We start from the raw sequence: 17,123 nt of genomic DNA on the forward strand, positions 1-17,123 counted from the left end.
TCTTTAACACTGCCTCTTCCCCTGCCCCTCCTTGTCCAAATCAGTTGGACTCATTGCACCTAGGACAGGTTTACTGGCGGGATGCAAACCGCTGTCAAAGCATTTCCCATTATTCGTGCTGTTTTGCTTTGTGTGCAAATCCAACTCTGTTATTCCCACGATCAAAGACGCAATAGAAAGCTGACATAAATACGTCTCCCAGAATCCACATCGGTTTGCTGCGGGGGCCGAGATCCAGAGCCTGAAAGCCACTGAGGCAAAAAGCTTCTCCTCCACTGGTTTGCTGTCACAGAAAAACAAACACTTCTGTTTGGGTGATGCTTTTCCACTAGCGTTTGAACCAGAGCTGTTTGAACCAGAGCTATTAGGCAAGGTGAGGCTGCTGCCTTGGATGGCAGAAGCCACCCACGCAGAGAGCACAAGATCTCACGTGATTTGGGGTGAGATGTCACTCAAAATCAGTGCAATCTTGCCCAAAATCAATGCTGGTGGGGGCGCCACTTCTCCACCAGCTGCAGATGCAGCATGACATGTGACATTGGGAGCAGCAGCAGAGTAAAGATGGCATTTCCCATTTCACCTTAAGTGGTGAAATGAGCCATGCCGTCCCTGGATTGAACCAAAACCAACATGCTTTCGTTTCATGAGCCTTTTGGCCTCTTCAAAACACATGCCCTCCTTCTGACAATTTTCCACACCCTTTGGCCAAAGGGTACAGGGATGTTTGTACAGAGGAAAGTGGCGAGAAGGCAGTGGGCACCCACTGTTAAGTGCTCCTCTGAATGCCAGCTGCTAGGGAGGCTCTTGAGAGACTCTTTACGCCCATCAGCTAGAAACCCACATTCCATATCAACACTTAGCCCACAAACACTCCACACAGCTCTTGTATCAAAAGACAGCAACCGTGAGAATTCAGATACATACCTTGATTATATACTGCTTTGAAGTTATTGTGTATTCTCTCTGCCCAATGGTAAAGGTTATCGGAGGCAAACTGGAGAGTCTTCTGCAGTCTACAATAAACTGTAACAGAAATGAATTCCTCCACTTGAACTGGGGTTCTTATTGTCATTCACATAAACAGCGAAAGTGACCTATTGGTGTTGGTATGTTGGTGGGGAGAGCTGGCAGCTAGGAGACCTTTGACAAACTACAGTTCTCAGAATTCTTTGGGGGAAGCCACAGCTCTAAAAGTGGTAGAAGACTGCATTAAATGTATGGTGTGAATGACAAGGTACCACCAGAATCTTTGTTGCTTTTGCCCATAACATGAGAGTAGACCAACGTAACTTCCTATTTCTCTCAAATTTCAGTGAAGTACCATATTTTTCGCTCTATAAGACACACCAGAGCACAAGACGCAACTAGTTTTTGGAGGAGGAAAACAAGAAAAAAAATATTCTGAATCTCAGAAGCCAGAACAGCAAGAGGGTTCGCTGCGCAGTCAAAGCAGCAATCCCTCTTGCTGTTCTGGCTTCTGGGATAACTGCGCAGCCTGCATTCGCTCCATAAGATGCACACACATTTCCCCTTACTTTTTAGGAGGGAAAAAGTGAGTCTTATAGAGCAAAAAAAAACCGGTATATTTCTAGCCTTGCCCAAAACTTCCCCCTTATTTTGACCTTTGATTCTTTTTTCCCCCACAACTCAAAACAATATGTCCTGGACGACCATCATATCAACAGCTCTGGATTTTCTTTGGGGTTCTGCTGCCCCAAACATTCTGTTTACCTCGCCATGCAGTGCTGGGTGGGCTCCGATTTTTTGTTGCAGTCGTATTATTTGTGAGGGTGGGCCAGTAATGAGAGAAGTACCCGAGTCTACAATGGCTGCACAGCCCTCTCTGCATGCCACTATCTCTCCCTGGATTTTCACGCTGTATTTTTATGGGGAGAAAAGAACAAACACGAATACTCTTGATTGAATCAGGTTGCAAGCATGTGGGGCCATAGAGATGAGGAAAGCAAGCAAAGGTCAGCAATCAGTTAAAACATAACCTTTTAAAATCAATTCAGCAAAATTATCTTCTGATAGATATTAAAATTTGCCTCCATATTATTCAACTAGTTCTAATTTTGAATATCTTAAAACAGTGCTGGGAGAACTGTGGCATCTAGATTTAGCTGGGCTCCAAATATCATCACCCGGGAGCGCCAAAGAGATTTTCTGGGCCTGGTACATGGCATGTAGGTTGGGTCATCCCCACACCCTGCAAAGACTGGCACAATATTTGCATAAAATTAGCTGTAAAATATATTTGTATTCAGACTGTTTTGCAAGGGGGTGGAGGAAACCCTCACAAAAATAATCAGGAGCAACACACAAGTAATAAGTTTGCCTGACAGGCATAATGTCCTCAGGTGAACTTTCCACCATAATTGTTTTTCCATAATAGCCAAGGCTTAACCTGCTGAATTGCCTCCAGCCATTGTCTGGAGAAAGAACTTCCTGGTTCATTTTAAGGGTCCTCTCTAGGACATGCATGATTCTACTATTTCTCTATAGTACCCAACAATCAAAGTTGTGAGTTGGCTCATTGGTTAAAAACACTGAAAGGTGAGAGCAAGCACTTTTCTCCCAAAGCAATTGCTTAGAATTGAGTCTGCACATTTTTTGCTCCATAAATCACATTCTACAAGGGCTTTGGTCCAAATACAACACACACACCCCGTACCTCGCTCTTTTGTGTTACTTGATCCGGAGATGCTTTCCTTTCAACATTCCCACTCCAAAGGTTTCTGGTAAATTTATTTTTCAAACTTACTTGTCCATATGAATTTTCCAATACTTTTGCTCGGTGACTGGAACCCAGTGAATGGACCCTTTGTAGAGAGAATGGTCAATGCCTCCGAATATCAACTCACCCCCATTCTCAGTGTTACCTCCTCTAAAAGGAAAAAGAAAAACTATTATTGGATAGGCAAGCATAAACACAGTTGTGGTTTGACATGAAGTTGAATGAGGGTGTACACCAATTCAGCCTTCTCAGATATTTCTGTTTGTCTTGGAAGCTGCAGGTGTCCTAGGCTGCTAACATACCATACATTCAAAGCATATTTAAAGCACATGACTTTCCTCAAATAAGCCTGGGAACAGGAGTTTGATAAGGGTGGTGAAAATTGTAGCTCTGTGAGGGGTAACCTGTCGTTCCTATGATTCTCTGGGGAAAGCCATGATTTAAATGTATGGTATGTTTGCAGCCATAGTCAAACCATGACAAGAGAATAGCCAGAATACAAAAACAGTATTTAATACTTCAGAACCATCAAGTCCAAATTTAAAAAGCAACTCAAATGGAGTTAAATGACATCAACAGAAACAACAAGCAGCCTCATATATCATAATTTCTTTTTTAAAGGTTGGCTTTGGTTGATCTTATTGACATCCAACACCCTTTTAGAATGTGGCTTGTTGGGGTTTTTTGGGGGGGGGTGTTTGGTTTGATTTTATATGTTGTGGTTTTGTTTGTGAACTGCCCTGAGACCTCTGGGTATAGGGCAGTGTATAAATTGATTAAATAATTATAATAAATAATAATAATAGAAGTTGATTAGAAATTACAGCCCTGATTGGAGTCCTTTAAAAGCTCACATATGAATATGTTCATTTTCTAACAAAAAGATGAAACAGAAATCTGCTACCAGGCCAGGTTCAAGGTTTCGGTACTAACATATACAGAACCAGGTTACTTGAGGGATATCCTTAACCATCACATCCAGAAGATTTCTGTAGTCTGCAGGAAAGTTTCTCACACAAGTTCCAAAGATCTCAGAAGCCAGCTCTGCAGCAACTCACAGCAGGAATTTCAGTGTGGTTTCCCTGGTTCTGCAGAATAGCATTCCTGCTGAGATATGATAAGTGCCCACTATCTGCACTTTCTGGAAACAATTGGAGACATTTTTGTTCCAACAAGCTTTCCCAGCTGGATAAATAGACCTTTGTCACGAGTGTCTATTTTGTATTGTTTCTGTTTTGTTTTAAATGTATCAGCTGTTCTTTGTGTTTTTAACTGTTTTGGGGAGTTTTTTATTTCCATTTACTTGAGACGGTGTAGAAGGTGATTAATAAATTAACGTTCACAGTTTTGATGATTATGATTATAATATAAGTAGGCCTCCTTACTGGATAATTGGCATCTTGTCTGAGGGCCCCCTAAAACTTGTGGCTGTCCCTGCCTTTCTGAGCTCACTGAAATCATGCAGCAAGTAGATAAAATTTGTGAACCAGATTCCACTCCTGATGAATTGTGTGGAAAACATGTAGTACAGTGGTACCTCAGGTTACAGACACTTCAGGTTACCGACGCTTCAGGTTACAGACTCTGATAGTACATCAGGTTAAGAACTTTACCTCAGGATGAGAACAGAAATTGCACGGCAGCAGCGGGAGGCCAGAAATAGTACCTCGGGTTAAGAACAGTTTCAGGTTAAGAACGGACCTCCAGAACAAATTAAGTTTTTAACCCAAGGTACCACTGTACCAGAAATCTCACAATAACTGCAAAAATAAATATATATACTCAGTGCTTTTTTCTGGGGGTATGCAAGCGTACTCATACCCCTAAACATTTTGTGAATCTTTGTACTTTTGTCCATTTACTGTATTTATTTATTTGAACTATAAAATGGTGGTTTTCTTGAGTCAAAATGAGAGTACCTCTAAACATTTCTTTTAGAAAAAAAAGCACTGAGTAAATAAACCCTCCACAAATCTGGAGTGAAGTCCCTAAGATGATTGGATGGCACCTTGCGCTCCTCTTTCTGGCAACTCCTGCAGCCAAGCTGGTGCCAAGAGTGTTGCTCTGCTTTCCTTTGGACCACATCAGCGAGGCCAGAGGGATGGTGGTCTTGTCTAGGCAGCCAAGGACTCTCATACACAAAGCCCAGGCTTATGTCCCAGGGAAGTTACTTTGGTGTTGCTATCACAGTGGTTTGATTAACCCCAGAAGGCTGTGGAAAGGCTGGTTTGCGCGATCCTATCTTTTCACTCTCAAACACTGACCTGTTCAAGATGAAGGAAAATACAGGTTCCTCTATCAATTGTTGCCTCAGCATATTGTCGAATACTGGAAGTCCATGTAGCACTGACAACGATGGATATCCCAAGCCTAGCACCCCATCGAAGTGTGCAAAGGTAAAGGTCAGGTCAGGCTCATAGACGGATTCTCCAAAATCTTGAGCCTCAATGGAAAGGTTGCTGAACTGGTTCATTGATTTGCCAAAGAGAAACAATATGAAAAAACATGTAACCACATTATAGTTCAGGTTATTCAGTTCAAAGCAATTTCCTTCCTGAACCTCTTCAGGTTTGGTTTATGTCACAAAATTCTATAGTTTGGGCCTAAGTTTCCCTGCTTCTGATGGAAAAAGCTTATCACACAACCTGATATTGAACCATATATGCCAGTAACTTTCTCCAGTTCTGGCAAAGATGAGAAACAATGATAGTATTAATGCTATATCATCTGCATATAAAGTTACTGTATATGATAGTTGTGTGGTTTGTGTTCCCTTACCTTCAAAGAGACTTTGGTCAACTGGAACACATAAAACATGGACTGGATTTCCTTAACAATGCTTTTGAACATCAGCTAAATTATTATAAAAGACATGTCCCAAATTATCCATGCCCTCACGTGTACTGCCAAGAACCCAATGAAATACAGAACCCTCGAAGGCAACCTTAGTCAGAGCTTCTCTCACCTGGACGGTGTCTTTGGCAGTGACGCCGATCAAACTCCCAGTCCCATATTGCAAATAAAACGGCTCCCCTACTTGCGCATAGGAGTATGACATAAATGACTCAAATCTCTTATGCATGCCTGTAAAAACAAAGGCCATTAGTAACCTCAGCTATAAACATGATTTCCCCACAGGTTTAGGCCTAATTTTGATTAAATAATGAAAGCAAAGCATTGCATTAATTAAAAGCAAAGCACTGCATTTTCTGTATGGATCTTCTATGTCATGGAAATGTGAAACGTGCATCCTGGGGCCGGAGTCCTTTGAGCTGCAATAGGTGAATACACCTGGAGGCTTCGCTTTCACTCAGATAAGTGCGGAAGATGCAGGCAGGCATCCTTTCCATTGGGACTAAAGCAAATGGGGAAGCCAACACAGAAGAAGCTCTTTGCATGCATTGGAACCTCCATGACTGCAAGAGATCACTCAGATACCGAATTCGGCTGTTCCTTCTACTGGCATTGTGTGGTGTTACGGAAATTACAGGGAGGGGGCATATATTTGAAGTTGTTAAATGTTACAAATATGATGCCTGAATGTCTCCTTTTGACTTGACAGCTGAGGGAAGATACCTAGCTTTGTGAATCATATAAAATCAACCCCTTTGCCAAGTTCCTCCATTCCAACGCCATTTTGCCCATGGAAAAAGGACTCTTTTCCCTGCCACCTCCCCAAGCTTGAAGACATGTTTACACACCTCCTACCCCAGGGAAATTCCCAGAGGTGACAATTTTTGGGCTCATTGTTCTCCAAGGGAAGCCAAATCTCATCACTAGACTTGCTTCAGGCTCCAGACATGCAAAGGAAGTTCTATCGTACTTTTGGGTGGTGGGTACCTAAGATATGTTTGCCTATGCTAATCTTATGCTTGGGTGTTGCCCTGATATATCTGTCTATGCTAATCTTGTGTAACCCTCCCCTTTTGTGACATGTTAGTGATGTAGCAATGATGTATTGATGATGCTGTGCGAACTGTATTCTGGGATATGGTGGGAAAGTCAGTGTCGCCCCCTGCTCTGGGTTCACTTGCTGCTGTTGAACCTGTTGCACAACAAAAAAGGATCTAAGTCTACTGACTGCTGATTTGCTCCAAATTGCTTGGCTGGAATTTCCTTCTTTTACTGACCGCATGGACCCACGGGGGACTTATACCCCAATGAGCTGGGCTGTTGAGTAGGCTCTCAACCTGGAATTTTCCTTAACAGTGGGCAATTGGTGAAAGCTCAGGAACACAGAGTGGTAGAAAAGACAGAAATGGATTACATCAATGCCCTACATACCTTTTTATGGCCCTCCCTGACTAAAATTCTGTGCTGCTTCCATCCCAATCAGCCATCTAAAATCTCCCTTTCCCTGTCTCCAATCCATTATTTCTCTCTATTATTTGTACCCTGCCCATCTTTTGGGGGGTGTGGGGCCGAAACAAACCTTAAATTATTTTCGTTTGGGTCTGGAGAATTCTGTGGTACACAAGGTTGAATATGTTTGAGATTGCTGCTGCTTTAAACCCGTCAAATGTCAAAATATTTCTTACTGCAAGCTTTACTGTAGCAACGAGCGGATGGGACCCAAAAATCGCTGGAGCCGGTGTCAAACACCACGGTGAATCGCTGAGGTGGAGTGCCAACACTCACCTCTCCATAGTACTGGGCCTAGGGGAAAAATAACCCATCAGTCCAGTATTCAGTCACCTGACATACAAGGTTAGGGGAGCTTCAGGTAGGTGATGGTGCCCATCAGGTAAACACAACGTTGGGTAGGTAGTTCCATTTTAGGAGCAGAGGTAACAACCCTCCAAGCCTAAACACTGAAAATAGAGGTGGGTCTGAAAGTATACACCCAAAAAGCCAAGGTAAAGAGGTATGTCTTCAGCATTCACCAGAAGCTATCTAATCAAGGTGCCAGGCACAGCTCTTTTGGGAGGGATTACACATGTTACATTAGTCACAAACCTGGTGTTTGTCTTTTAAAGGAATTGCCAGCATTGGGTCCCAATCTGAACTGGGATTTTAGTGTGGTGCCAGAGGGCTTTAATCTTGTTTTCCTGCCATGGTTCCAATCCCCACACCAACAATAGGAGCTTTTTCTCTCTCTATACAAATTGGAGGAATACTAGGATTCCCATTTGTATTAGGGAACCCACCATGGCAATTTTGCTTTTAAAAACAAAACCCTGCACTTAAAGGCGCAGCTATGTTTCTAAATGACTCTGAGCCATACCTTGCATGGGATGTTGTTCAAATTGGGGGAGGGAATGTTTTATTCAGAAATTCTTAACAAGCCTGATTAAGCTTTGCTTTCTTAAATATCCAAGTGAATTTAGAAACCAGGCAGAGAATCCTGGATGCCAAGACAGGATCAGCCCACCAATGAACTCCACTAGCTTATCAGTCTTCCACTTCCATATCATCCCCTAGCGAGCAGCACAGCCGTGTCTCACGTTCTATTTTTAGTATTTAAAAAAAAACCAACCCATTCCTGGCATCTGCTGCAGAAGGTGGAGTGATCTTGTATTCCCAGAACAGGCTTTAACTGTTATTTTATATTTTCATTGCTTTAATTGGAAATGCATATTTTGCATATTTGTTTTAAAGAACGAAATGGTGCTGTTCCTGGAGCAATTTCACTCTTTCCTGAGCAAACCAAGAGCCTTGTTTACAGCAGGGCTGGGGAACCTGTGATGACCTAGACATGGTCGGGTTCCAATTTCCATCAGCCCCAGCCAGCACAGCCAATGGCAGGGATGACGGGAGCTATAGTCCAGGAATGTCTGAAGCAGGTGGTGCTGTGGTCTAAACCACTGAGCCTCTTGGACTTGCCAATCAGAAGTCGGCGGTTCGAATCTCTGCAACAGGATGAGCTCCCTTTGTTCTCTCCCAGCTTCTGTCAACCTAGCAGTTCAAAAGCATACCAGTGCAAGTAGATAAATAAGTACAGGTGTGGCGGGAAGGTAAACAACGTTTCCATGCACTCTGGTTTCCATTGCACCAGAAGAGGTTTAGTCATGCTGGCTGCATGACCCAGAAAGCTGTCTGTGGACAAACTCCGGCTCCCTTGGCCTGAAAGTGAGATGAGCACTGCAACCCCATAGTTGCCTTTGACTGGACTTAACCGTCCAGGGGTCCTTTACCTTTATCTTTTTATTTCTGGAATGTTTGAAGGGCCACGGGTTCCCCAGCCTTCGTTGACACATTTGAGGCAACATGGGTCAGCAACTGCAAGGGAGCAAGTCCCTCTATTGCTATTGACAATTAACAATATTATATACATATACCGTGGTACCTTGGGTTACAGACGCTTCAGGTTACAGACTCTGCTAACTCAGAAATAGTACCTCAGGTTAAGAACTTTCCTTCAGGATGAGAACAGAAATTGTGCAGCAGCGTTGTGGCAGCAGTGGGAGGCCCCATTAGCTAAAGTGGTGCTTCAGGTTAAGAACAGTTTCAGGTTAAGAACGGACCTCCAGAACAAATTAAGTTCTTAACCCGAGGTACCACTGTACATACACACACATATGCATGTATATATAATAGTGGGGCCACGAGACTCCTGGTTGTTTTTGCTTTACTTCACGGCCAGGTGTGCCAACTCTAAGGGGTGGAGGTGTCATCAGCGCCCTCAATATTTCTTAGCAGAGGTCTCAGCGCCCCCAATATTGAGGGGGTGGAGGAGGCCAAACCGCCAAGCCGAGTGGCACAGCATCAAAGGCAGCCTCCTCCTGAGTGTGAGAGAGGAGCAGCTGTGGTGTTGGGCAAGGCCTCCTTCCGACGATGCACACCCAACACATGACACAACACGTGTTGCAAAATTCACTGGCATGTCACACATGGACCGCATCGCGGCACTGCTGGCCCCCCAATCTTTGGCTCAAGGCAGCACCTTTGTTGACAGATACCTCAAAACATAGTTAAAACAAAATGAAAACATTTGTGGCCTCACAAGGAAACTGTTAAAGGAAACTGTTTTCCATCTCGTCGTGTTCCTTTTCTACAGCAGTTTGAGGAAAGAGTTGCTTTTACCACACCTCTCATCAAGTGGATTTACCTCACAATCCCTTTCTCCTCATTTTCTTGCACAGTCCCTTTTGAAGGACCTGCTCTAAGTCCAGCCACCTCCTCAAGTAAACAGGATCAGAATTAAAACAAGAACCACTCACAAATCCTTAGACAAGAAGCCTGATAGCTATTCTGCTCAAATGGTTAGCACAGAGGGAGTCAACATGGTGCCCCCCCCCCAGATTTTGGAGGAATACAGCTCCCACCAGCCCCAGGCAGTGTGGTCAACAGTCAGGGATGATGGAAGTAGTAGTCTAGCAACATCTGGATGGCACCACATTGCCAATGGTACGTTAAATGATAAAACCAACCTTCCTTCTCTTTGCAGTTCATGAGGAATACCGGTAAATGTTTCCTAGAATTAGGAATTTACATATGGAGCCTCTATTATATTTTAAGAAAACATTAAAAAGTCAATTGTCGCTTATTTGAGGCATGTGCTTTAATTCCTAATTGTCCTGGGAGTGAACAGGTGGTTTAAATTTGTAATCTATTTTAGGTTTACTTTACAATACAACAATAATGTTTCTGGTATGGTCTGGGCTACTAACAGCTCTATAAATATTGGCTTAATAGGTTCCAAGTACAGCAATTTTACTAAGAGACAGAGCAATGGATGTTTGCTGACATTTTTTAGTTACTTCTTTTATAGACATTTATAGACTATTTTATATGTTGCAATCTGCCTTGTTATTTTATGAAGGAGCCTTGTTATTTCATGAAAGAGCAGGTTATTAGTCTTCAAATCAATCAATCAATGAGCAACATCTGTCCTATGAGCTTTCATCCCATTATTATGCAGTGACATACTCACATTCATGTAATCATAGAGCCTTTCTGTTGCAAGTCCCTGTGACAAATTAATATCTGAAGGGAGACAGTGCGGGTACCTCTGAACAAAAATGTCAGGTTGGCGGTCTTCAAGAAGCTTATGCAGCTCTCCTCTTTTACGGAGTTTTCCTCTGATAGATTCAAATCGCGTTAGAGGGATCCTGGGCGGATGACATGAATGCATGTTTGGTGTGGCACACAATGGACAATAAAATCCCAGAAAAGCAGAAATTAGGACTAGGACTAGTATGTTTTTTCTAGGGTGGTTTAATCAATATTTTTCCCCTGGTATGTACCATGTTAATTTTGCCTAGCTTAGGATAGAAATCAACATAGAGCTAATAAGATAATTCTTCAAGCATTTCTGCCCGCCAGATGAAACAACCGTCCTTCTCCTCCCCACATGTGTTGTTCTGGGGTTTCCCCGACCCTCCGAAATGAATTGAGGACGCGCAGGGGGAGAAGAGGAGGGAAAGCTCTTCTGAGCTCTCGCAAGTCCTTGCACTGGCTTCTGCTAGTGCACCAGTTGAGTTGAATCCAGCCCTTAGAGTGTTATAAAACTACATGGTAGATGTTGAGGCCTGGAATGGGCAAACATGTCCATTTTGGGTTTCTCTCAGTTTTCTAATCTTAAATTCCACATTTCTGCATCAGTTTGCGATTAAAAAAATTCCTCATGAAAATTTGCCAACATTTTAGCGAAAATCTCTCCTGTGTAAATTTTTATATGCACATATTTATATCTATTTTCACTAATATGTGCACCCTTTACCATTGTATAGGCACTTTTACATACATTACTTGACTGGAGAACTGCACTGAAAAAGCTGGCTGAGAATATTGAAGGATAGCTGTTCTTCTGTTCACATCTTGTTTCAGAAAACACAAAGTTGGTTAGCTCACTTTTAAATGCCAATGGAATCAAGTTTCTCCCCCATTCCTATTTGAGGTACATGAGCTACTGCTAGTCTGTGTAGTACTGGACTAGATAAATAGCCTGAATTAGTATAAAGCATCTTCCCAAGAACTGAAATTAACATAAATTGTGGTATTATGCGTTCCAATCATTGGGACTTGTTGCAGGGGAAATGTTTCCATGAATTTTGCCCAGGGTTTGAGACTAGTACCATCTTGTAGCAAATGCCTTTCTATAGCATGCCAACACCAAAAGTTTCTTTTTTATATATAAAAAAGGCTTCTAAAATAATTAACAAGACTCCTTTTTACAGAAACATGGGCCCACTGCTAAGAACACACTGAAAATATATGAAATACTTCCTTACCTTACTACAGCTGTGAGGCACGGAATATAAACCAGAGCTGCTAAGAGAACCCTCATGGTTTCAGCTGGAAGTGGAAATAAAGCTGGCTTTTCTTCTCTCTATCTCTTTTATATACTTTGCTGGATCACAACCAGCTGTTTGCGGGGTCAGTCAATGACTGCAGGTCAGTTGCTTGGCAGGACATTTGTAATGTGCTGGACAAGGACCCGCCAATTTGTGTAAATACTGCAATCTGTTACAACATGGATGGGGAACCGGTGGCCCTCAGGTTGTTGTTGGACTCCAACTCCCATCAACCCCAGCCAGCATCGCCAATAGCCAGGGATGCTGGGAGTTGGAGTTCAGCGACATCTAGGGGACCACATGTTCCCCACATCTGCATTAGAACACTCCAACAAGGGAGTGATGGAGGCAGGTAGTAGCAGTGCATGTGGTAGGGCTTGACGCTGGTGTGGTTGCTTACCTGAATGGGGCTGAAGTGCCAATCAGGGCGAGACTGTGCAGTTGCACTGACAGGAATGCTGGACCGGCAGGGATGCTCCCACTGGTGCAACCACCCCACCCCAACCTCGCCACTATTGCCCTGCCCCAACGCTGTCCAAATAAGGAGCAGTGACAGAGGTGGATTTAGGGAAGCGTGACTGGTTCACCCGCACTGGTGAGAGGGCGCTGCAGGGGGGCTGAAACAATGACTTATAATGAAAGTCTAGAGATGTGGATGGGGGTGTCAAATTTTGTTGTGTTGCGCAGGGCGCCGTTGAAGTTTGAAAGTCTGCGTCTAGTAGACGACATTGTAAGGAGGTTGGCTGTGTCTCACTACACATGCCACTACCTCTTAAGAATAATGCGTCTTTTTCAGTGTGGACTAAGTACAGTGGTGCCTCAGGTTACATACCCTGCAGGTTACAGACTCCACTAACCCATAAATAGTACCTCAGGTTAAGAACTTTGCTTAAGGATGAGAACAGAAATCACGCGGCGGCGGCGCGGCAGCAGCAGCAGGAGGCCCCATTAGCTAAAGCGGTGCTTCAGGTTAAGAACAGTTTCAGGTTAAGAACGGACCTCCAGAATGAATTAAATATGCAATCGGAGGTACCACTGTAGTTATAAACCAGGTCTTACCATGTCCCCAGGTTTTCATAGGTGAACCTATGCAATTCAAACCCCTATAGAAAGATGAAGGGTAAATGGCCTCATCTGAAAGATTCAGCACCATAACAAGCAATTTGACCTTTCCTTATGTCACCTTTTCTCATTAGCTATTACTGAATTACTTACATTTAACCTCTCCCCAAGGAGGCAGGTGCAAAGCTTGCACTCTAAGGCTGTGTCGGCACTATATACCTTTAAACCCCACTTGAAGCACATTCTTTCCCTCGAAGGATTCTGGTTGCTGTAGTTTACCCCTCGGGGAGCTATAATTCCCAGCACCTCATAAAGAAACGACAGAGTCCAGAATTCATGGAGAGAGAGAAGGTGCTTCAAAGGTACAGTCTGATTGCAATCCAATTCATCAGTTCAAGTTATTCCTACAAAATGTATCGGAGATGGGGAATCTCAATCCTGGGGGCAACATTCACCCCTCCAGATTAGCTGTCTCCAGTTTGCACCTCTTCCTCCTCAGCCACACGGCCTCTCCCCAGGCCATGCCTCTCACTAGCCCTCTTTTGCACCCTCCTGGAGCTCAAGTGCGTCCTTGAACTCTGGCAATGCCTCTTCCTGACCTCTGGTTCTCCCCATCATTGGCATGTGGCCCCCAGAAGGCTGCTTGGAGAGGAATGTGGCCCTCTGAAAAAGCTTCCCTACTCCTGACATATATAACATGGAGCTGAGTAATCCTTGTGTCAAAAACTGTTGCTCAATGGCTCTGGCCTTCAGCTTGCACATCTAATGCAAGCAGCTTTGCAAAGACTTCAGGGCAAGACCAGTGAGTAACGGAGACTATACAGGCTCATCCCTTAGGGAAAATGGCTCACTGCCCCACCAAACCCAAACTTGGCCAGCTGCTTGCTTACAACTATAGCCCAAGGGGTAGCCTTGCCTATCGCTTCCCTCCTCCTCCCCAGTTTCTCTGTTCCCATTGTAAAACTCAGCAGGGACAAGGATGGGGTCCAAACGAATTTAGTTGGCTCTGTTTGTCATTGGCTGTGGCTCCACTTCCTGTTGGCCTCCCTGCCTTGCACTCCAGCAGTCCCAATGGGCACCAGTGGATGGAGTCACTGCAGGACCATTTGGGGACACAACCCGAGCTGAATCAGGATTCAGTCAACACTCACATCTGATCACATGCAGAGGGCTACGTGAATCAGCTCTTGTTCTCTTGCAGACAAAGGTGCAACTACTGTCTGTCTCAAGACTTTCACCTCTGAGAGGTACAGCATCCTACATTAACTGGTCTTCACCCCCCATCACTCATTAAGGTCCTCAAAAGTCCAGACTCTGGCTATTTTTTCATTGCCTTGATCTCATTAGCTCATTGCAAGGAGACTTTGGCTTGCCAACATAGTCACAAGGTGCAGCAATCTAAGGTCATTGTGATCTGCATTGATAAGACTAGATTAATAGTTAAACTGTGAACCAGAGTTTTTACCCCATAATATATTTAAGTAAGTCCTAAATATGTTCCTTAACAACAAATAAATGTAAATAAGCATTCTGCATCCAGAAATAGCAAAATGTCATATAAATCAATGTCCAATTTAAGCAGTAGGATTTGCCTAATTGTGCCATGAAATTTGAAACCATCCATTCAGAGTCAAATTAGATGTTAAAAGTGTCTTTGAATCCCATGCTTAAGACTCCCACATATTTTTTAACCAAAAGCAGCCAATGGAGTCCAATTCAGTTCAGGTTTGTGGTACAGGTGTAGGGTGGTTTACATCAGGTATACTAAAACAGCCGCACCTATCCAGAACGGGAATCTGTCACAGTTTAGGGCCAACAAGAATTGCTTGGCTGATGGTTGAACCCTGACTGAAGGCTATGGCTGAGAGCCCTTTAGCTTGTGCCAGAGGGCATAATATGTTACTTGCAATGAATAAACACTTACAGTAGATGACATTTACATAAATGAGTACTGAACATGCCTCTCTCTCATGTTACTAGCAAGTGACTATAGCATAAAGCACCATTAGAGCCGAGCCTTTAGAGTAGAGCATGCTAAGGGGAACATTGGGACTGTTTTGGAAAATATGTCTGATTAACCACTGTGCAATCTCAGAACTTCACCTCGGTGTTTTCTGCTGCTTTTGCGCACGAGAGCTATTCCAAGGCAATGCCTGTATTTCTCATCAGCAGACACTCATTCAGTTATCAGGAACATTTCAGGGCTCTTGAGATTCATGATTGTTGCTATGTGGACCATATATATTGCAGCAAGGAGGAGGGAACAGCACACAAAATAGAAGCCAGGCAGCTTCCCTGCTCCATAAGCCTGATTCACTAGCAAAGAACCAATGTAATTTTCCAAAGTTGTTAGGATGGGCAACGCTTTCCGAACAGTCATTGCTTTCTTCCCATCAGATGCCTGCCAGAAATACATCCTGGGAGACCTTGAAGAGATGCCAATTGATAAAATGTTGGATCTGAGCAGCAGGCAGGTGAGGAGGTTCCCGCTGCACGTTTGTTCTTTCAGGGAACTGGTCAAATTGTACCTGAGCGACAACAATCTGAATCATCTGCCCTCTGAGCTAGAACAGCTGCAGAACCTACAGATCTTGGCACTGGATTTCAACAATTTCCAAACGCTTCCCCCGGTGGTGTGCACCTTGAAGCAGCTGTGTATCCTTTACCTGGGCAACAACAGACTCGGAGACCTGCCTGTGGAGCTGCGCCAGCTGCAGAACCTGAAGACGCTCTGGATTGAGTCCAACTGTTTGTATCACCTGCCCAACGTGGTGTGCGAGTTGAAGCAACTCAAGACGCTGCATGCCGGCTCCAATGCGCTGCACTCCCTGCCTGCCCAGCTGTGGTACCTGAAGGACCTGCGCAGCATCTGGCTCTCAGGCAACCTGCTGCCTGAATTCCCCCCCGTGTTGCTCCACATGCCATTCCTGGAAATTATCGACGTCGACCGCAACGTCATCACTTACTTCCCCAGTCTCATGCACCTGAGCAGCTTGAAGCTGGTGATCTATGACCACAACCCCTGCAGAAACGCACCCAAGGTAGCCAAGGGGGTGCATAGGGTTGGGAGGTGGTCTGAGGAAAGCCCCGAACCTAGGAAACGCTCTGGTATGGATAGGGACAAAGGATCTGAGGACATCGACTCTATTCTCCCCCCTCCAGGCCATCTCAGTCTAGCCGAGTGACAAAAATTTCCACTAGAACTTGTAAGTTTGCCGCAGGAGCCTTCTCAGACAGGGTGTTCATCACCAGATAAAGATGAGAGTATCTGGACTGTGTTTTCACAGACTGTATAATCCAGTGTAAAGCTGCATGTGTTCGATTTCACTTGATTTCTACAGTATTGTGTGCATGCCCAGCTTGGTGAGTAATTTAAATATCTAGAATTAGCAAGATAAACTCTGAACTGTGACAGCCAGCTAACGTACCCCTTCTGATACCTGCAGCTCTTCTACAGAATTCAGATGGAATAAAACCTAGAAACAAATCTTTGAGAAGGGGGAAAGGAATCCATTTAAAGATAAAAATGCAGGTGCCTTGCTTCTGTAATATTAAAACCAATGCTACAGCACTAGCTCTGTGGTATTAAAGAAATTGTGTGTATTTTGAAGGCAGTTTGAAGATATTTCATCCTGCAAATGTATCTAGTACAGCCAAACAGGGAAATTCTTTGCATTTATCCTGATTTTGTGTGTAAATGAGAACTTTTAAGTTGGGGTTCACCAGTTACAAATCCAACTACATGGAGTCTATCTGCATACCAGCTTGAGCGCTGCTCAGGGAAATGTAGAATGTGTAGAGTTAGGAGAGATAGGACCCCTAGCATAGTGTTCAGCACCATCAGTCTCTGGGGAAGCCATGACTGATAGAAAAGCAAGATTTATAGATATGCCATTAGAATAGTTTGTTTCCATTTAACTATTTAACTCGGTGTTATCCAATTAATGAAGTACTGCAGACCCCATTTTTCAAGTCAAGCTAATGACCCTCCTACTTTTGAAAATGTAGCTATTTCAGAACTCTGAAAGTAGACTACAGCCTACAAAAGCTCATGCCACAAGACATGCGGTCATAGTTAGAGTACCACA

At 43.8% G+C, this 17,123-nt stretch overlaps 2 protein-coding genes across 3 annotated transcripts; one reads left to right on the forward strand and one right to left on the reverse strand.

Moving 5' to 3' along the window:
• On the reverse strand, positions 1-10,631 carry LOC310825592 (cathepsin E-A-like). 2 transcript variants are annotated; one of them, XM_083699459.1, is made up of 8 exons: positions 10,611-10,631; positions 7,276-7,393; positions 5,703-5,821; positions 5,002-5,201; positions 2,765-2,887; positions 1,732-1,876; positions 925-1,023; positions 1-283 (listed from the first exon to the last, which is right to left on the reverse strand). In XM_083699459.1, the coding sequence occupies exons 1-8, from the start codon at positions 10,614-10,616 to the stop codon at positions 110-112; spliced, it is 984 nt and encodes a 327-aa protein (XP_083555585.1). In that variant the 5' UTR covers positions 10,617-10,631; the 3' UTR covers positions 1-109. The 2 variants fall into 2 exon arrangements, with proteins under 2 accessions (XP_083555585.1, XP_083555586.1); XM_083699460.1 differs by lacking the exons at positions 7,276-7,393; positions 10,611-10,631 and adding an exon at positions 6,314-6,416.
• Positions 10,632-15,296: 4,665 nt separating this feature from the next.
• On the forward strand, positions 15,297-16,635 carry LRRC10 (leucine rich repeat containing 10). The gene has a single exon (XM_083699490.1). The coding sequence runs from the start codon at positions 15,390-15,392 to the stop codon at positions 16,218-16,220; it is 831 nt and encodes a 276-aa protein (XP_083555616.1). The 5' UTR covers positions 15,297-15,389; the 3' UTR covers positions 16,221-16,635.
• Positions 16,636-17,123: the final 488 nt, after the last annotated feature.

This window comes from Podarcis gaigeae (assembly GCF_964106915.1).
Source record: "Podarcis gaigeae genome assembly, chromosome: 10".
Taxonomy (NCBI): Eukaryota; Metazoa; Chordata; class Lepidosauria; order Squamata; family Lacertidae; genus Podarcis; species Podarcis gaigeae.